This window comes from Diaphorina citri, unplaced genomic scaffold, assembly GCF_000475195.1.
Source record: "Diaphorina citri unplaced genomic scaffold, Diaci psyllid genome assembly version 1.1 scaffold120, whole genome shotgun sequence".
NCBI classification, from domain to species: Eukaryota; Metazoa; Arthropoda; class Insecta; order Hemiptera; family Psyllidae; genus Diaphorina; species Diaphorina citri.
Genome location: NW_007377557.1, coordinates 1 through 21,722, shown reverse-complemented (window position 1 = coordinate 21,722; position 21,722 = coordinate 1). Strand labels below are relative to the sequence as shown.

The 21,722-nt window shown below is 37.2% G+C and overlaps 2 protein-coding genes across 3 annotated transcripts; one reads left to right on the top strand and one right to left on the bottom strand.

The window, feature by feature from the left end:
- The first annotated feature begins 331 nt into the window (after positions 1 to 331).
- On the top strand, positions 332 to 13,131 carry LOC103524789. Of its 2 annotated transcripts, XM_008489821.3 has the most exons (4): positions 332 to 1,062; positions 1,443 to 1,767; positions 2,259 to 2,386; positions 12,786 to 13,131. In XM_008489821.3, the coding sequence occupies exons 1-4, from the start codon at positions 772 to 774 to the stop codon at positions 12,843 to 12,845; spliced, it is 804 nt and encodes a 267-aa protein (XP_008488043.2). In that variant the 5' UTR covers positions 332 to 771; the 3' UTR covers positions 12,846 to 13,131. The 2 variants fall into 2 exon arrangements, with proteins under 2 accessions (XP_008488043.2, XP_008488044.1); XM_008489822.3 differs by lacking the exons at positions 332 to 1,062; positions 1,443 to 1,767; positions 2,259 to 2,386 and adding an exon at positions 11,197 to 11,928 and having other exon boundaries at positions 12,333 to 13,131.
- Positions 13,132 to 13,321: 190 nt separating this feature from the next.
- Positions 13,322 to 18,880, bottom strand: LOC103524791 (the record flags this gene model as incomplete). Its single annotated transcript, XM_008489824.3, has 5 exons — positions 13,322 to 13,990; positions 14,992 to 15,021; positions 15,449 to 15,606; positions 18,232 to 18,288; positions 18,809 to 18,880. Coding segments are annotated over 5 exons (432 nt in total), but the record flags the coding sequence as incomplete, so codon positions are not given.
- Positions 18,881 to 21,722: the final 2,842 nt, after the last annotated feature.

Here is a 21,722-nt window from a genome sequence, read left to right as displayed (position 1 = left end):
TACCTCAGTGGTGTACTGGTTAGCTCGGTGGACTCATGATCTGGGAGTTGGTGGTTTGAGTCCCAGAAGTGACATCAAAATTTAGTAGCGTCACGTAGGGGTGGACATTTGTAAATGCTTTGCTCAAAGTAAACAAAGTAACACCTTTTTTACAAGCTTTGATAGGTAACACCTTTCACGGCATTTCACCATATAGGAATGACAGACGTGTTAATTAACTCTTCATTTGGAGAAACACCCAAATAAAGTCCCTGGTCAATTATTTGATCAATGCATTTGATAACCCAAACGTCCGGCGTTATTTGTTGTTAAACACTTCAGACTTAAAGCAGTGAAGTGTGTTTTAAATCCCGGAACAGAACAATTTAGCTTAAAAACTCGAGTATTGTTACTTTACGTAACTAAATTTACGAAGGATAACAATTTATATTCCGCAAATAATTTGTGTTCAAAATGATATTTCGGAGGTCACTCACAGACCTCTACAAGTCAAACAAAAGAAGAAAGTCACAAGTTATATGATTCACTAGTTACAAAGGAAGTACACACATACCTCACTCCAGTACCTTTCATAGGTGTAACTTTTGTAGATCGCTATTTTGTTTCTAATTTCTACCAATCAACACCCATGAACTAACATTCATAATGATGACATAACTATATCAACACTGTTGTGAAACTGACAAAAAGTCCAACCATGTGATAATCCATAGAAACAATAGGACCAATATGAGTTAAAAATGAGTAAACAAAATTTTCCAATCATAAAGCATGTACTTGTTGGACAGTGTGTTACTAGTGCTTAGCACCCTCGTATGGACAACATTTGGAGTGAGCCTGAGCAATATTAAAACTGCCATGGAATCCGTAGAGATGAGTATTGAACAAGACCATCCGTTCACAAAACCCTTACATCCCGACTACTTGGAAAATATTAAACTTGCTGAGGGTAAAGTCTTGTTACTTCTCCATGACAAGCATGGTAACCTTAATAACTCAACCTACTACTACCTAGCACTCAAAATAAACGAGATATATGAAGTAGTGAGCTCATTCTTGGAGGTAGGTATGCTATGTGTAAGCTATGTAGTAATCGTGCTATCATAACGATCTTGTTCTTATACTACAATATTTTGACATGTTTAGGTAAAATGCTACTTACTAAAAAGAGGTGGGAGTGGGGAAATGCATATCAAATGGGTACCTAGCACTCAAAATAAACGAGATATATGAAGTAGTGAGCTCATTCTTGGAGGTAGGTATGCTATGTGTAAGCTATGTAGTAATCGCGCTATCATAACGATCTTGTTCTTATACTACAATATTTTGACATGTTTAGGTAAAATGCTACTTACTAAAAAGAGGTGGGAGTGGGGAAATGCATATCAAATGGGTGCCAAGACTTAAATGAAGTAATTTAACTAATTTAATTCTGATTTCAGAAAAAAACAATAAGGAAACTAGTGGATGATATTGCAGATGAAGAAATGTTCTATCTCACACATCGAAATCTGATGCGACATTATATGGGTTACTATTTGCTAGAGTTCTATATGACATTACTCTACAAATCCAGAGAACATGTAATGCAAACCATAGACCAATACTATCCTTGTAATACGAGGCGATCTATTATACAATGTCAGCTTGCTAAGAACAACTTTGATAAACAGTTTTACCCAATTCTTGCCCGCGTGAGACAGTTGGGAAATGAACAGACGTTATACTGCGAGAAAAATTATTACTACACGTTAAATAAAAAATCGGGTGAGGATGAAAAATCTGAAGTAAGCCATAATCTAGAGAATCTAAAAGAAATGCATAGGCAACAGGGTAACCTTTGCGGGTCACTATTAGAATATCGAAGATTACTTATAGCAAAGAATAACTTCTATATGGAGCACATACTGCCAGAGGAGCTCATTAAAAGAAATCGTTCCGACTTGCTTCTGTGATAGGGCTGAAAATTAAATAGAAAAGAACACAAGAGCCAGAGATGAAAAATGCACAAACACAAAATTATACAAAACTACGACAGAGGAGCACGTGAATGAATCTGAAAATATTTCCCCCTTCTTGAAAAAATAGGGGTTGCATTTATGCTGAAATAAGGAAAGAGATTAAAATACTCATTGGGAGTGAAGTAAAATAAATGCTTTGGCATACCTATATCAATATTTTAATATTACACATATGGATTAAAGCTAAAACGTTATACTGCGAGAAAAATTATTACTACACGTTAAATAAAAAATCGGGTGAGGATGAAAAATCTGAAGTAAGCCATAATCTAGAGACTCTAAAAGAAATGCATAGGCAACAGGGTAACGTCTGCGGATCACTATTAGAATATCGAAGATTACTTATAGCAAAGAATAACTTCTATTTGTGCTTGGTTAGTATCCGGATGGGTGATCAACTTGGCAATCATATGCTGCTGGCTTTTCCCAGTCTCACTCAGGCTGGGTGAGGTTTAATGTGCGGGTAGCTTGTTGCCGAATGGAGGGTAAAACCCAATACTTCGGTTTTGAAGATGCAAGGAACGTATAAGGTACACCTACAAAACTATAGGTTAGGGTCACAGAGTGATTTCCAGACGTAGTTAGGTAGGTAGGTATGTTTCTCCTTCGTAATAGGTACCTAACTACTCGAAAAAAATTGGTTACAAAATTAGCAAAAATTATAATAAAGAGGCATTGGTAACAACTACAATGCTAGATTTGTACTTTGTACAAACTTGGTTAATTAAAAAGTTGACTTTGAAAATCACAAAGAATTTGGCCTCTGGTCTGTTTTCCAAGAAAATAATTATTTTATGCAAATAATAATACTTACCTACCTACCTACCTACATCTGGTTGGTCTACAAATGACTTAATTGGTCAATTGCTTCAATGCCGCATTTCTTCAGTGTTTACCCTCTGACCAAGAAACTATTAATTAGCAATAATGATAAGGTACCTAAGTAGAATGAAACTAGTCATTATATTTTCTTTCAAGGATTTTCGATTTAGGCGAACCACTTTTCTTAAAACAAACACTTCCGACTTTATTGTCCTGTGTAACTTAAGTACCACCTACCTATGTTAAGTTTGTAGACTATAGCCTAGAGGTGAGTGTGAGTAATGGTAATGCTTATTATAGTGTGTTTCAAGCACCTCGAGTATAACCAAATGCAAGTATACCACTTTGCTGAGTCACTTCAGCAAGTTCCTAAACATGTTTTTTTTTTTAGGCAATCCCTCGTCAGTATAGCCACTGTTGCCTGTCAAGTGCTTCACTTGGTGGTGCTAGACTGGTAAGTATTACTTGATCTTCAAAATGGGATTTCCTTCGTCTTCTTCTTGGTCGTTTTCCTGCTACTTTTCCTTCCTAGACATGTCAAGAAAAATATTCTTATTTTCCTATGTACAAAACACAGTATCCAGTGTGATCAGATGTGTTTCTACATGGGTTATCAGTGAGAAGACTTAGATGATAATCTTTGATGTCGTCTCCTACAAGGGTATGAAGAGATCAGGTAGTCCAGGTGCAAGCATTTTGTTTGAAGTCATGCCAACTATCGACAATCCAAGTAGATAGATTAAAAGATAGGGAGGAGATATGAGTAAAAGCGGTCAGTAAGAATTCTCGAAAAACAACACAAAAATGTAGAGAGGTACCCGTAAAATCAAGAAGAGATAGTTATTATGAAGTTATGTTGTACATGTACCTATACTACTTATTGATAAGTTTTAGTGAGATCCAAGTAGATAGATTAAAAGATAGGGAGGAGATATGAGTAAAAGCGGTCAGTAAGAATTCTCGAAAAACAACACAAAAATGTAGAGGTAGGTAGCCGCAAAATCAAGAGGAGATAATAATTATGAAATTATGTTATCTATGTACCTATACTTATTGTTAAGTTCAAGAGAAGAGCAGGTGATATTGTATTAGTCATATCAGGAAAAGTAACAGGTAAATCCCGTAAATCGTAAATCACAAAGAAATTACACAGATCTGGGCCATTCCTAAAAGATGACGTTACACATAAATCCATTTCCAACTTCCTGGGAACTCAGAACTCAGAATGATTTCGGCATGAAAATCCAACGAAACCCCCACGTAAACTACTACTAGACTGATATCACAATAAATCAAAACATTTGACCAAGAATAAACGAAGTGGACAGCAAATTGTGAGTGCCCAGAGGCAGAACAGGTAAACAGTAAATTAGAGTTTGTCAAATGTTTTGACTTCTCATTGAAAAGTGGTACTCCAGGCTCTAGGTAAGTACCAGGTGCAACTTGAGCACAAGCCAAATAAGTAGTCAGTTATACTTGACCTAGAGCAGGCATGATAATGGCGATTAAGGATACGGATAAAGGATAGTAAGTGCAGATCTTGCTGGCTGAAATTCGAACCGGAAGGACAATTTGGTTTGAGTTCTAAAGGAAGATATAACGAGGAAATATACTAGACAGTATAGTCCATACACAAGTGAAATTCCAGAGATTTTTTACAATGTAACACTGGATAATTAATATTTAATTTGGATTAAATAATTAATATTTAAATCCAAAGATGGGCAAATCATCGAAGGCCTACCAATCAAACTATGGGGAAGTAAGAGTTACATATCTCTATAATATTATAATTGACAAGTTAAAATTTAATAATAATGAACCAATGAAAATATGCACTAATTGCTCATTAACAAAACATTGACTTTGAAAATCACAAAGAATTTGGCCTCTGGTCTGTTTTCCAAGAAAATAATTATTTTATGCAAATAATAATACTTACCTACCTACATCTGGTTGGTCTACAAATGACTTAATTGGTCAATTGCTCCAATGCTACATTTTTTCAGTGTTTACCCTCTGACCAAGAAACTATTAATTAAGAGAAATTTATTCATCGAACTAGACATCGGCTATAACGCGATCATAAATAACAGTTCCGGAGTAATCCCGTTAGGCAAAATCCAGCTTTTGGGACTTTAAGCTCAGAATATTTTGAGATTTACAAACAAGGCAGAGTAGATATTTCGAACTTGTCAGTTCTCATCAGTTGATCATAACCTGTAACTCTCTTGAAAATTCAGGAAAAAATTTGTGATACAAGAAAAAATAAAATAAAACAAGTAAAAGTTGAGCATGCAAATAAGACTTGGACAGTTAGAAGCACTTAGAAACGCATGCAATGACACAAACATGCAAATGCAACTCACCGAGTACTATGTGTCAATAAAACAATATTCCTGAAAACAATTACAACAGTGAATGTCATAAGTAAACTCTTCAAACAAATTTAATGCAACCACCAAAAGCGGTACACTATTACTACAACCTGTTAGCTCGTACTTCGTGACGGATTTTAAATTGAAGATTTTCCACTTAGCTAATCTGATAGTCTGTCTGTTCTCGAACAGATAGACTATCAGATGGACCTGTTCCCGATATGATAAAATTTCGTACACATGTCTAAAACGTAAAGGTATTCTGGGCATAATCGGCCCCCGGGGTCTTCTTCTCATAAATTTAATATAACCACCAAAAAGCGGTTCACTAATACTACAAGTTGTTAGCTCGTACTTCCTGACGGATTTTAAATCGGCGCGACGATTTTTTGTTCAGCTCATGTGATTGTCTAAACGTAAGGATAGTCTGGGCATATTCGGCCAACGGGGCCCTATTAGGGCCTTTTTTCAGAGTTGTACAATTCACTGAACCTAATGGTAATAGAAGACAGGTACCCATTCATAAAGCTATGTATTACTCGTATTACAGGAGGGCACTTATGAATGATAAGGTGTGTCCACACATAGTCGACGGCCGTCAATCGATGAGGATCGACCGGTCAACTATGTGTGGATGTGGACACACCTTAACTTTTCAGAGTCGTACAATTCACTGAACCTAATGGTAATAGAAGACAAGTACCTATTCATAAAGCTATGTATTACTCGTATTACAGGAGGGCACTTATGAACGATAAGGTGTGTCCACACATAGCTGACGGCCGTCAATCGATGAGGATCGACCGGTCAACTATGTGTGGATGTGGACACATCTTAACAATCGAAAGTGGAAACTTACCTCAGTAGTCGGGTTATGTAGTCTGGCCAGTTGTTGGGGAACATAACCAAGAAGAATCCGATGGAGATGAGGATAATACCGGCTAACTTCATACCATAGAACTGGGCGCCATACAGTACCACGTCTACAGCTGTGGGGAAAGCAAGAAATAGGCATCGCTTATAAATAAAGCTTTAGGGAAAAGACCAAAAACTGCATAATAAGTAAGTAAACAAAATAATAAAATTTAAGCTCCTTGTAAGTAGGTATAGAACAACTTTTACCTGCCTCGGCAAATTCAATTTATGATAACATCTATTGAATGTCCATTTTATTCTTTCGTCAAAATGTCTGCAAATAGGTATTTAGGTAACGAAATCAGAATAACTTGAAAATCATCGCAAGAACAACAGTTTCAATGTACCACAATCTCATGACCCAGTTTTCCAGGCTTCGCCACTAAAGAATTCATTTTACATCAATAGTACAATAACATGAAAAATTGGAGCTTGCGCGCTTTCGAGAGTCTGCGACTCACAGTTACTTAACGAGACAGAAAGTGGAGAGGCAGATGAGGGAAAGGAGGAGAAGAAAGAGGAAGAAGAGGAGGAGGAAAAGGAGGAAGACTAGGGACGGAGGGGAAGGAAGAGGAGGAGGAGGGAGGGGAGAGATTTCCACCCAAAGGGATGTATTATGCCTTCACCCCAGAATACACGACAGACTGGCGGGGTTCCCTAGCAACATGGAAAGGTCATTATCAACATCTCAGATTCATTCTGATACACAGTGTCTAGAATCTATTGTTTCAGAGAGCCTGGTGCTTGGTTTGGGGAAAAGACCCCCATTTCAATGTAATGTACAACACTCCCAGTCCATTATGCTAATTTGAAATGACTTACCAGCAGATACAGGTACAGCAGTAATGAAGCCCAGTGTAATGAACAGATCATAGGTGAGTACTACGCTAAAGTTACCCAGTAGTGATTATGATGTTTGATAGGTATATTATCTACTAGAGTACCTTACAGTGTGTCACATTCAAATAATTATGTTAGTATTATTGTATTGATTTCTCACGTGTAAAAAATTGATAAACAGGATGTTATGATCGCACGTAGAGCCTACCTCAGTGGTGTACTGGTTAGCTCGGTGGACTCATGATCTGGGAGTTGGTGGTTTGAGTCCCAGAAGTGACATCAAAATTTAGTAGCGTCACGTAGGGGTGGACATTTGTAAATGCTTTGCTCAAAGTAAACAAAGTAACACCTTTTTTACAAGCTTTGATAGGTAACACCTTTCACGGCATTTTACCATATAGGAATGACAGACGTGTTAATTAACTCTTCATTTGGAGAATCACCCAAATAAAGTCCCTGGTCAATTATTTGATCAATGCATTTGATAACCCAAACGTCCGGCGTTATTTGTTGTTAAACACTTCAGACTTCAAGCTGTGAAGTGTGTTTTAAATCCAGGAAGAGAACAGTTTAGCTTAAAAACTCGAGTATTGTTACTTTATTTCGTGTAACTAAATTTATGAGGGATAACACTTTAAATTCCGCAAATAATTTGTGTTCAAAATGATATTTCGGAGGTCACTCACAGACCTCTACGAGTCAAACAAAAGAAGAAAGTCACAAGTTATATGATTCACTCTTCTTGGTCGTTTTCCTGCTACTTTTCCTTCCTAGACATGTCAAGAAAAATATTCTTATTTTCCTATGTACAAAACACAGTATCCACGTGTGATCAGATGTGTTTCTACAGGGATTAGCAGTTAGAAGACTTAGATGATAATCTTTGATGTCATCTCCTACAAGGGTATGAAGAGATCAGGTAGTCCAGGTGCAAGCATTTTGTTTGAAGTCATGCCAACTATCGACAATCCAAGTAGATAGATTAAAAGATGGGGAGGAGATATGAGTAAAAGCGGTCAGTAAGAATTCTCGAAAAACAACACAAAAATATAGAGGTAGGTACCCGCAAAATCAAGAGGAGATAATAATTATGAAATTATGTTATCTATGTACCTATACTTATTGTTAAGTTCAAGAGAGGAGCAGGTGATATTGTATTAGTCATAACAGGAAAAGTATTCGGTAAATCCCGTAAATCACAAAGAAATTACACAGATCTGGGCCATTCCTAAAAGATGACGTTACACATAAATCCATTTCCAACTTCCTGGGAACTCAGAACTCAGAATGATTCCGGCAGGAAAATCCAACGAAAACCGGTATGAAGAGATCAGGTAGTCCAGGTGCAAGCATTTTGTTTGAAGTCATGCCAACTATCGACAATCCAAGTAGATAGATTAAAAGATGGGGAGGAGATATGAGTAAAAGCGGTCAGTAAGAATTCTCGAAAAACAACACAAAAATATAGAGGTAGGTACCCGCAAAATCAAGAGGAGATAATAATTATGAAATTATGTTATCTATGTACCTATACTTATTGTTAAGTTCAAGAGAGGAGCAGGTGATATTGTATTAGTCATAACAGGAAAAGTATTCGGTAAATCCCGTAAATCACAAAGAAATTACACAGATCTGGGCCATTCCTAAAAAAATGACGTCACACATAAATCCATTTCCAACTTCTGAGAACTCGGATTGATTCCGGTAGGAAAATCCAACGAAAACTCCCACGCCCACGTAAACTACTACTAGACTGATATCACAATAAATCAAAACATTTGACCAAGAATAAACGTAAGTGTAAACAATAAAATAATAAACAAATATGTACATAATATGTACCTACATGCCAGTATTATTACAAATTCACTTTCTACTAAACTGTGTAGGTATAGGATTAAGGAGTCTATACAAAGTACTTTGAAGGTTAGTAAAAAAAATGATTCATCCACAGATAAGAATGAGACCAATCTTATCTCTGATTTGGTTTACAAAAATCCAAAGGCAACAAAAAACATTCGGCCGATATCTTTGTAAAACTCTGTTCTCTCTTGACTTTGAGCAAAAGTTAAAGAAATGGACGAATCTATTGGGTGGCAAAAATGGGAGTATCAGAATCAGGAAAAGACCGACAAGCGTACAACCGGAGACCAATCTTATCTCTGATTTGGTTTACAAAAATCCAAAGGCAACAAAAAACATTCGGCCGATATCTTTGTAAAACTCTGTTCTCTTGACTTTGAGCAAAAGTTAAAGAAATGGACGAATCTATTGGGTGGAAAAAATGGGAGTATCAGAATCAGGAAAAGACCGACAAGCGTACAACCGATAGGTACCCTAAAAGTATGGATGCAAGACAAGACAAGATTAAAACTTGGTATTTCATCATGAGTTGAATTTCATGTACTTCATCTCAACTATCCGTCCTACTCAGTAAGTCATTTAGAAAGGGGTCTACTTACAACACGATACACAGAAAAAAGTTTCCACTGGGATAATTTTAACATAAATCTCACAAATCCTAGAGATAACGAACGTCACCAGCAGGCTTGATAACCGGATTACTCCACTAATCAAAATGCATAGGAAGAGTAATTATTAATTAATATTGAGATTAATTAATTTATTTTATGAGAAGGATTTGCATAGTTTATTCAGATCAAGGTGCGAGAAGAATTATCGGACGGTCCATCAAGATCGCGCTAGGTCAATCTTGAGGAAATCTTACAAACCTTGACAGTAAGGGGGAAATGATTACCCAGATCCTGATTCCTGGCATACACACGCGTTCAGTGATGGTATCTCACCGCTTCCAATAACCAATAGGTCACAAGTGTAATGGTGAAGATTATAATTCAATCTAATAACAACATTATGAGAAAAACAAAACCGGAAACAGGAAGAGTGACGTCATACCTTTCCGTCGTGCAGGTTTAGTTTAGGGAAGGTTGCATGAAAATGTTCAATAAACCTAGAGATAAGGAGAGTAAAATGACCAGAGGGGCAGTAATAAACATGGAAAAAACTTAGAGTAAAATGTTGAAGACTACGGCATAGATATAATTCGCCATTCTCTGGTTACTGGGTGTCAACCTTTGATAGGGGATGAAAAAGGTGAAAGAAAACTTCCCCTAAACTCTACTTCACGTAAAGAAACTTCTCCTAGAAGGAAGGAAAACAAAAGGAACCTCCACCAAAAGGATCCACACCCAAAACATTCAGCGTAAGCTTTCGTTCTGAAAACTTCCCCTAAACTCTACTTCACGTAAAGAAACTTCTCCTAGAAGGAAGGAAAACAAAAGGAACCTCCACCAAAAGGATCCACAACCAAAACATTCAGCGTAAGCTTTCGTTCCAACCGCCCCATTATTGCGGGTGAGTAGAGAAGGAAAGGTTAGACCCGACCCTACCCGGCCTTGTCGAAACCTGGCAAGTCCTTCACCCCAGAATACACGACAGACTGGCGGGGTTCCCTAGCAACATGGAAAGGTCATTATCAACATCTCAGATTCATTCTGATACATAGTGTCTAGAATCTATTGTTTCAGAGAGCCTGGTGCTTGGTTTGACAGAGTGATTATGATGTTTGATAGGTATATTATCTACTAGAGTACCTTACAGTGTGTCACATTCAAATAATTATGTTAGTATTATTGTATTCATTTCTAACGTGTGAAAATTTGATATACAGGATGTTATGATCGCATATAGAGCCTACCTCAGGGGTATACTGCTTAGCGCGGTGGACTCAGGATCTGGGAGTTGGTGGTTTGAGTCCAAGAAGTTACATTAAAATTTTGTAGCGTCACGTCAAATATTATGTTAATATTATTGTATTCATTTCTAACGTGTGAAAATTTGATATACAGGATGTTATGATCGCACGTAGAGCCTACCTCAGGGGTATACTGGTTAGCGCGGTGGACTCAGGATCTGGGAGTTGGTGGTTTGAGTCCCAGAAGTTACATTAAAATTTTGTAGCGTCACATAGAGGTGGACATTTGTAAATGCTTTGCTCAAACAAAGTAACACCTTTTTTACAAGCTTTGATAGGTAACACCTTTCACGGCATTTCACCATATAGGAATGACAGACGTGTTAATTAACTCTTCATTTGGAGAAACACCCAAATAAAGTCCCTGGTCAATTATTTGATCAATGCATTTGATAACCCAAACGTCCGGTGTTATTTGTTGTTAAACACTTCAGACTTAAAGCAGTGAAGTGTGTTTTAAATCCCGGAACAGAACAGTTTAGCTTAAAAACTCGAGTATTGTTACTTTACGTAACTAAATTTACGAGGGATAACAATTTATATTCCGCAAATAATTTGTGTTCAAAATGGTATTTTGGAGGTCACTCACAGACCTCTACAAGTCAAACAAAAGAAGAAAGTTGCAAGTTATATGATTCACTATAGTTACAAAGGAAGTACACACATAGCTCACTCCAGTACCTTTCATAGGTGTAACTTTTGTAGATCGCTATTTTGTTTCTAATTTCTACCAATCAACACTCATGAACTAACATTCATAATGATGACATAACTATATCGACACAGTTGTGAAACTGACAAAAAGTCCAACCATGTGATAATCCATAGAAACAATAGGACCAATATGAGTTCAAAATGAGTAAACAAAATTCTCCAATCATAAAGCATGTACTTGTTGGACAGTGTGTTACTAGTGCTTAGCACCCTCGTATGTACAACATTTGGAGTGAGCCTGAGCAATATTAAAACTGCCATGGAATCCGTAGATATGAGTATCGAACAAGACCATCCGTTCACAAAACCTTTACATCCCGACTACTTGGAAAATATTAAACTTGCTGAGGGTAAAGTCTTGTTACTTCTCCATGACAAGCATGGTAACCTTAATAACTCAACCTACTACTACCTAGCACTCAAAATAAACGAGATATATGAAGTAGTGAGCTCATTCTTGGAGGTAGGTATGCTATGTGTAAGCTATGTAGTACCTAATCGCGCTATCATAACGGTCTTGTTCTTATACAATACTAGCCGAAATCCTTAAGGCATGGCTGTTCATGTCACTCATCCATTTAGCGGTCTTGCTCGGCGTAGCTTAACAAAAACGAACCGGAAAATAGCCTAAAACCTTCACGGGAGTGCAAGCAATAAGTTGACAAAGTTTCATTTCATAGCAATCGGATGAGCGGTTTGGCCAGGCATAAAGTTCGAACAAACACACATACACACACATTCATTTTTATATATTAGATTTTGACATGTTTAGGTAAAATGCTACTTACTAAAAAGAGGTGGGAGTGGGGAAATGCATATTGACAAGACTTAAATGAAGTAATTTAACTAATTTAATTCTGATTTCAGAAAAAAACAATAAGGAAACTAGTGGATGATATTGCAGATGAAGAAATGTTCTATCTCACACATCGAAATCTGATGCGACATTATATGGGTTACTATTTGCTAGAGTTCTATATGACATTACTCTACAAATCCAGAGAACATGTAATGCAAACCATAGACCAATACTATCCTTGTAATACGAGGCGATCTATTATACAATGTCAGCTTGCTAAGAACAACTTTGATAAACAGTTTTACCCAATTCTTGCCCGCGTGAGACAGTTGGGAAATGAACAGACGTTATACTGCGAGAAAAATTATTACTACACGTTAAATAAAAAATCGGGTGAGGATGAAAAATCTGAAGTAAGCCATAATCTAGAGACTCTAAAAGAAATGCATAGGCAACAGGGTAACGTCTGCGGATCACTATTAGAATATCGAAGATTACTTATAGCAAAGAATAACTTCTATTTGGAGCACATACTGCCAGAGGAGCTCATTAAAAGAAATCGTTCCGACTTGCTTCTGTGATAGGGCTGAAAATTAAATAGAAAAGAACACAAGAGCCAGAGATGAAAAATGCACAAACACAAAATTATACAAAACTACGATAGAGGAGCACATGAATGAACCTGAAAAATATTTCCCCCTTCTTGAAAAAATAGGGGTTGCATTTATGCTGAAATAAGGAAAGAGATTAAAATACTCATCGGGAATGAAGTAAAATAAATGCTTTGGCATACCTATATCAATATTTTAATATTACACATATGGATTAAAGCTAAGTGTAAACAATAAAATAATAAACAAATATGTACATAATATGTACCTACATGCCAGTATTATTACAAATTCACTTTCTACTAAACTGAGTAGGTATAGGATTAAGGAGTCTATACAAAGTACTTTGAAGGTTAGTAAAAAAATGATTCATCCACAGATAAGAATGAGACCAATCTTATCTCTGATTTGGTTTACAAAAATCCAAAGGCAACAAAAAACATTCGGCCGATATCTTTGTAAAACGCTGTTCTCTCTTGACTTTGAGCAAAAGTTAAAGAAATGGACGAATCTATTGGGTGGCAAAAATGGGAATATCAGAATCAGGAAAAGACCGACAAGCGTACAACCCATAGGTACCCTAAAAGTATGAATGCAAGACAAGACAAGATTAAAACTTGGTAGGTATTTCATCATGAGTTGAATTTCATGTACTTCATCTCAACTATCCGTCCTACTCAATAAGTCATTTAGAAAGGGGTCTACTTACAACACGATAGACAGAAAAAAGTTTCCACTGGGATAATTTTACCACAAATCTTACAAATCCTAGTATGGAACCGACAAACTCACTACCATACGAGCACTTGGGAAATGAGCTGCCAAAGTAGAGTAGAATATACCCTCGTTTATACTGATAGGATGAGACTGAAAGTAGGTTGACAATAGCAGCCAGAAAAAAGAAAACCGACAATCAATTAGAAAAGATAAGCAAGAAAGAGGCAACAGGAAGACACAGTATCTAAAGTACCTACTGCCTATAAGTCTTGGAGTGGTCCTGTTATCTGACTCTGCCGGAGGGAGAACGCAAGTGTGAACGTATGTAGCCGGTCCGGTAGTCAATATCTGCGCGTTGTGAATGCGCAGTGCCATGTCGCCCTCGATTGCGGCTCCACCTGAAACAAAATGGTTAACATCAAGTTCAAGACTGGGGTTAAGCCAAGTCAGGCCCATAAACCAAGCGAATGACACCAAACATGCAAACACAAAAAGCCCACTCTGAGGCTTAGGTGTAGGGGCCACTACCTCAAGGGTTGAGTTACAAAAGATCTAATTAGGTCGCAGTGACCAAGGGCGTTTATTAAAAGCCGATGGCCCTACCTATACCAATACCAAGGGTTGAGTTAAGCTTTCTCCACTGACCACCACCGTATTAGAGGGCGTCCGAACCTTGTGGGGGTGAAATATTGTGTTCACCTCCCCCTCAGTGGATGACGTCATTGCAGGTACTGAAAATGGCAAAAGTTGGGTCTGAATTGGGAAAATGTGGGTTCGTCGAATGTAATTTCCTACAAAGAACCATTATTTGGAAAAGAAAAAAAAATCCTGGGTTTTTTTTCTGGTGCCACAGATGAACTTTTGTGGTGCTATTTTGAGTACTTAAGGTGGTGACTAATGGTCACTACTAAAGTCTTTATTTACCCCTCCGATTTGGGACAAACTTCGAGTTGAAACTACATCAATCCAAGAAAAGGCAACGTATTTCATCAGAAGCAAAAGACAGCTTTCTGTTTTCTGTTCATAACAGAAACCAAGTAGGATTAGCTCAGGATTCAGTAAATTCAGTTCAATTTTAGATCGAGCTGGACATCGCATCGGATATAACGCGATCATAAATCAAAGTTCTGAAGTAATCCCGTTGCGTTGGTCAAAATCCAGCTTTTGGGACTTTAGCTCAGAATATTTCGAGATTTATGTAGAAGGCAGAGTAGATATTTTTTAACTTGTCAGTTCTCATCAATTGATCATAACCTGTAACTCTCTTGAAAATTCAGAGAAAAATTTGTGATACAAGAAAAAATAAAATAAGGAAAGTAAAAGTTGAGCATGCAAACAAGACTTGGACAGTTAGAAGCACTTAGAAACGCATGACACCAAACATGCAAATGCAACTCACCGAGTACTATGTGTCAATAAAACAATATTCCTGAAAACAATAACAACAGTGGATGATATAAGTATATTCTTCTCATAAATTTAATATAACCACCAAAAAGCGGTTCACTAATACTACAAGTTGTTAGCTCGTACTTCCTGACGGATTTTAAATCAACGCGACGATTTTTTGTTCAGCTCATGTGATTGTCTAAACGTAAGGATAGTCTGGGCATAATCGGCCCCCCGGGTTCCTATTAGGGCTTTTTTTCAGAGTCGTACAATTCACTGAACCTAATGGTAATAGAAGACAGGTACCTATTCATAAAGCTATGTATTACTCGTATTACAGGAGGGCACTTATGAACGATAAGTAAAGGTGTGTCCACACATAGTCAACGGCCGTCGATCGATGAAGATCGACCGGTCAACTATGTGTGGATGTGGACACACCTTAACAATCGAAAGTGGAAACTTACCTCAGTAGTCGGGTTATGTAGTCAGGCCAGTTGTTGGGGAACATAACCAAGAAGAATCCGATGGAGATGAGGATAATACCGGCTAACTTCATACCATAGAACTGAGCGCCATACAGTACCACGTCTACAGCTGTGGGGAAAGCAAGAAATAGGCATCGCTTATAAATAAAGCTTTAGGGAAAAAAAAAAAAGACACAGCATCTAAAGTACCTACTGCCTATAAGTCTTGGAGTGGTCCTGTTATCTGACTCTGCCGGAGGGAGAACGCAAGTGTGAACGTATGTAGCCGGTCCGGTAGTCAATATCTGCGCGTTGTGAATGCGCAGTGCCATGTCGCCCTCGATTGCGGCTCCACCTGAAACAAAATGGTTGACATCAAGTTCAAGGCTGGGGTTAAACCAAGTCGGATTAGCTCAGGATTCAGTTAAATTTTAGATAATAATAAGAATGAGAAACTGAAACAAAATGGTTAACATCAAGTTCAAGACTGGGGTTAAGCCAAGTCAGGCCCATAAACCAAGCGAATGACACCAAACATGCAAATACAAAAAGCCCACTCTGAGGCTTAGGTGTAGGGGCCACTGCCCCAAGGGTTGAGTTAAGTATACACGAATCTACGAAACCAAGTAGGATTAGCTCAGGATTCAGTAAATTCAGTTCAATTTTAGATCGAGCTGGACATCGCATCGGATATAACGCGATCATATATCACAGTTCTGAAGTAATCCCGTTCCGTTGGTCAAAATCCAGCTTTTGGGACTTTAAGCTCAGAATATTTCGAGATTTATGTAGAAGGCAGAGTAGATATTTTGATACCTATATCCACAACAAGCTGTTGAAAATTTCATTCCTCCAAACAATGAAAGCTCAAGGGAAACTTGTAACATGCAAAATTATTTTTCTTACATGCAAATCTTTCAAATTAATTTTGCATGTGAAAGAAAACCTAAGTTTTATGACTCTAGTTACCTATCTACTTTTAAAGTGGAAAGTCAAAATTATTTTCACCCTTTTTGAAAGGGGGGAAATAAAAGGAATAAAATACTTACAGTCAAATCAATGTCCTTTCCATGATTAGTATGAACACTTTGAGCACGCTCTTACAACAAATCACAGGGGTAATATGAGTATCAAGTATCAATATGCACTTGAAAAAAATTAATTTATTTACACTATTAATATCGCCCTAGAAACTCGTATAGATATTACACGGTGGAAGTTCTATGTAATTATGAAAGCCTTCGTTTCAGCAAAAATGTTATGTTTACCCCAACAGTGACGGCGCGACAGAAGAGAGAGCTGAATTAGTATCAATTTTGTAGGCCGAATTGGTGTCATCAGCGGAAAAGTAATTTGAAGTTTCATAAAATCACTTCATTAATAAAACAAGACCAAATATACCAAAAGCTACATAATAAATAAATAAACAAAATAATAAAATAAGCTCCTTGTAAGTACTGAATAACTTTTACCTACCTCGGTAATTCAATTCATGATACTCTCTATTGAATTTGCATTTATTCTTTCGTCAATATGTTTACAAATCGCAATTTATTTTCTACAAAAAGGCAGGTATTTAGATACCAAAATTGGAATTCTTGAAAACCATCGCAAGAACAACAGTTTCGATGTACCACAATCTCATGACCCAGTTTTCCAAGCTTCGCCACTAAAGAATTCATTTTACATCAATAGTACAATAATGTGCAGACAAGGTTCTTTTTCCCGCTTAAAATTAAAAACGGGGTCAACATTCGCATTTTATGACTGTTTCTTAACTTTTGAAATAGCCCAAGTACTTTCCGTATCTGATGCACATGAAACGACGCTATTTTCTTTTGTATGCTAAACAAGGCTGTGCAGACAAGGTTCTTTTTCCCGCTTAAAATTAAAAACGGGGTCAACATTCGCATTTTATGACTGTTTCTTAACTTTTGAAATAGCACAAGTAGGTACCTACTTTCCGTATCTGATGCACATGAAACGACGCTATTTTCTTTTGTATGCTAAACAAGGGGGAGTTACATGCGTGTGAAGGATTAATAAAAAGAAAAAAATATAAACTATTGAACTCTTAAAAAAATACAATCACATATCAAACTTAATACCAGACATGGGTCATACATAAGTATACCTATATCCACAACAAGCTGTTGAAAATTTCATTCCTCCAAACAATGAAAGCTCAAGGGAAACTTGTAACATGCAAAATTATTTTCCTTACAAGCAAATCTTTCAAATTAATTTTGCATGTGAAAGAAAACCTAACTTTTATGACTCTAGTTACCTATCTACTTTTAAAGTGGAAAGTCAAAATTATTTTCACCCTTTTTGAAAGGGGGGAAATAAAAGGAATAAAATACTTACAGTCAAATCAATGTCCTTTCCATGATTAGTATGAACACTTTGAGCACGCTCTTACAACAAATCACAGGGTTAATATGAGTATCAAGTATCAATATGCACTTGAAAAAAATTAATTTATTTACACTATTAATATCGCCCTAGAAAATCGTATAGATATTACACGGTGAAAGTTCTATGTAATTATGAAAACCTTCGTTTCAGCAAAAATGTTATGTTTACCATGATTAGTATGAACACTTTGAGCACGCTCTTACAACAAATCACAGGGTTAATATGAGTATCAAGTATCAATATGCACTTGAAAAAATTAATTTATTTACACTATTAATATCGCCCTAGAAACTCGTATAGATATTACACGGTGAAAGTTCTATGTAATTATGAAAGCCTTCGTTTCAGCAAAAATGTTATGTTTATCCGTCCATGTAAGCCAGAAGTGCTATGCCAGTATCACACAAAATCACAGCAAATATCTGAAACCCACAGAAATAACGGAGTAAGAAAAAGATTAAGAAGAAAAACTAGGAAATCGGTGCCAAAAGAAAATGAAATGTGGAAAAGGTAAAAAAAAGGCAAAAACATTTGGAAGACAAAACCTACAACATTGAAAGAAAAAAATATAATTCAGACATTTGAATTCAAAAGTTTACTGTCGCCAAAAAGTTTGTTATTTTTGCCAATGAAAAAGTGTGTTTCGATTTGAATTTCCTTCAAACTTTCTTTTTTCCCCTTTTATCAATTTATTCTCATTGCTTATTCCTTAAATATAGGAGCCTAAAATTGAACGAGTTTGAAAACTCACATAAAGGTAATTTGCCAATGAAAAAGTGTGTTTCGATTTGAATTTCCTTCAAACTTTCTTTTTTCCCCTTTTATCAATTTATTCTCATTGCTTATTCCCTAAATGTAGGAGCCTAAAATTGAGAACGAGTTTGAAAACTCACATAAAGATAAAGGTAATGGTAAGTGTTCTTAAACACTCAAAAGACTTACCCTGACTCCCACAAACTGTTCATGCAGAATAACCCAGGACAGAAGATAGACACAGGCCACGTTAGTAGCAAATCACTATCAGGTAGACCTGACAGACGGACCTTTTTAGCCGTACCTCTCACGTCTACCTGATAGTGTGTGTGTGTGCTCATCAGGTTTCAGGTCTGCCTGATAGTGAGTGGCTGGCCTTAGTAACCCAATTGCCTCTCAAACATATAATTTTCTCCGAGAAAATTGTGCAGGTTAAGCCTGAAAGGGGGAGGAAGGGGAAGCACGAGGATGAACTTAGGGTATAGGACTATAGGTATATTACGTGAAAGTGGGTCAAATATTATGCAACGTTCGGGCGAGAATAAATAGGAGAGGGATGAAAGGGAGGCAGAAAAGGGATAACAGAGGGGGGAGGAAAGGAGGAGAAGGGGAGAAGGGAAAGGAGAAGACAGAAAGAAGGAGATTATAGGGACAGGAGGGGAAGAGGACAACTGGAAAAGGAGGAAGGGTGAATTTGAGGAGAAAGGGGAAGCACGAGGATGAACTTAGGGTATAGGACTATAGGTATATTACGTGAAAGTGGGTCAAATATTATGCAACGTTGGGTCGAGAATAAATAGGGGAGGGATGAAAGGGAGGCAGAAAAGGGATAACAGAGGGGGGGGGAAAGGAGGAAGAGGCGAAAGAAGAGAGAAAGGACAGGAGGGGAAGAAGACAATTGGAAAAGGAGGAAGGGTGAATTTGTGATGAAGGGAAGGAGAGAGGAGAAAACAAGGGGGATCAGGAGAGAAGAGGGAATTCGATAGGTTACGGGAGAAAAAGCATGGAATAAAATACCGTGGAAAATGGATTTTTTTTTCTTTTTGTTTTTTATCAGCCATTATTTGTTTTTCTCTTCCGGATATTATTTCTATCCAGTATTTCAGTCTCTCGTTTATATCTTTCGTCTGCCTCTTCGTTACAAACACCTCTATTACACAAAAACCGTCACAAATACGATTGGCACATTTGGGCAATTTTAATCTTTTTCAACTTATCTGCGTCTATTATACTTTTCCTCCTTCTATCTACAGCTATTACTTTTCACTTAAATAGATTCACTACATACTAGAACATGTAAGGAGACGCACTGGTTAGGATGTGGCTGCGATGACAAAAGGATGAAAAGAACGTTTTCCGTGATTTCCTAATAGCACTTGTTTTCTTTCCACAGGAGTGACTGAACAAGATAGGAAAAGTACTTATATCTTTCGTCTGCCTCTTCGTTACAAACACCTCTATTACACAAAAACCGTCACAAATACGATTGGCACATTTGGGCAATTTTAACCTTTTTCAACTTATCTGCGTCTATTATAATTTTCCTTCTATCTACAGCTATTACTTTTCACTTAAATAGATTCACTACACACTAGATTCACTACATACTAGAACATGTAAGGAGACGCACTGGTTAGGATGTGGCTCCGATGACAAAAGGATGAAAAGAACGTTTTCCGTGATTTCCTAATTGCTCTCATTATCTTCCCACAGGAACAACCGAAAAAGATAAGAAAAGTATAGAGGAAAATCCCAAGAGAGAATAAAAGGACACGATAGATTCAGAACAAAGGATAGAGCAGGCTATTATACAAATAGAAGAAACAATGTAAACAAAAGAACCTTGACCTATTTCCCTAGTCTAGGGGAAAGAGGGAAGGTTAGTAATAAATTATTTCACGATATATTTAAATGGCTCACTGTAGTTGTCTTATCCCCGTTTCCCTTCCATTATTTATTCGTATTGTTTGGCAGTTGAGTGTAGATATAGGTACCTACTTATCGACCACTCAGACCGTCTGACAGTGTTTGGCGAAATAAGATTCAGACATTTATTCGTATTGTTTGGCAGTTGAGTGTAGATATAGGTACCTACTTACCGACCACTCAGACCGTCTGACAGTGTTTGGCAGAAAAAGCTATAGACCCAGGTCTCTCAGATAGCGGCCTGTAAGACTATCGGAATGTTTGCAGCGGAAAAAGATTCAGACCCAGGTTTCTCAGACGTGAATGTCTGGCATTCAGTCCCTAGTCTAGGGGAAGGGGGAAGGTTAGTAATAAATTATTTCACGATATTTTTAAATGGCTCACTGTAGTTGTCTTATTCCCGTTTCCCTTCCATTATTTATTCACATTGTTTGGCAATCGAGGGTAGATATAGGTACCTACTTACCGACCACTCAGACCGTCTGACAGTGTTTGGCAAAAAAAGCTTTAGACCCAGGTCTCTCGGACCGTTTGACAGATAGCGGCCTGTAAGACTATCGGAATGTTTGTAGCGGAAAAAGATTCAGACCCAGGTTTCTCAGAATAAACCAAAAATTTAATTGTTCAAAATATACTTGTAAATAAAATTTTAAACACGGAGCTCGAAACAATCGACCGCTCGCTACCAATTTGAAGAGATTTGAAGGGGGAAGGTTAGTAATAAATTATTTCACGATATTTTTAAATGGCTCACTGTAGTTGTCTTATCCCCGTTTCCCTTCCATTATTTATTCGTATTGTTTGGCAGTTGAGTGTAGATATAGGTACCTACTTACCGACCACTCAGACCGTCTGACAGTGTTTGGCAGAAAAAGCTATAGACCCAGGTCTCTCAGATAGCGGCCTGTAAGACTATCGGAATGTTTGCAGCGGAAAAAGATTCAGACCCAGGTTTCTCAGACGTGAATGTCTGGCATTCAGCGTGAATGGCTGGCATTCAGCGTAAGAACATCGTCCCTTGGTCCTCAATTAGTTCAATTTTCCAGCCTAGAAATACGTATCTAGCTATCTACATACTCGTGATAATGAAAAAATAAATTTTTTCAAGGAGTAAAATCTACAGCAAAATAAATAATGGAAGCACGAAATGTGACAAAGAACAAGGTAACCTATAGTG

Excerpts from the sequence above, each read along its gene's own strand:
- LOC103524789 (XM_008489821.3), top strand. The coding sequence starts at position 772 with ATGTACTTGTTGGACAGTGTGTTACTAGTGCTTAGCACCCTCGTATGG. Across the intron at positions 1,063-1,442 it reads TAGTGAGCTCATTCTTGGAG|AAAAAAACAATAAGGAAACT; the intron begins GTAGGTATGCTA and ends TTCTGATTTCAG. Across the intron at positions 2,387-12,785 it reads TAGCAAAGAATAACTTCTAT|TTGGAGCACATACTGCCAGA; the intron begins TTGTGCTTGGTT and ends AATAACTTCTAT.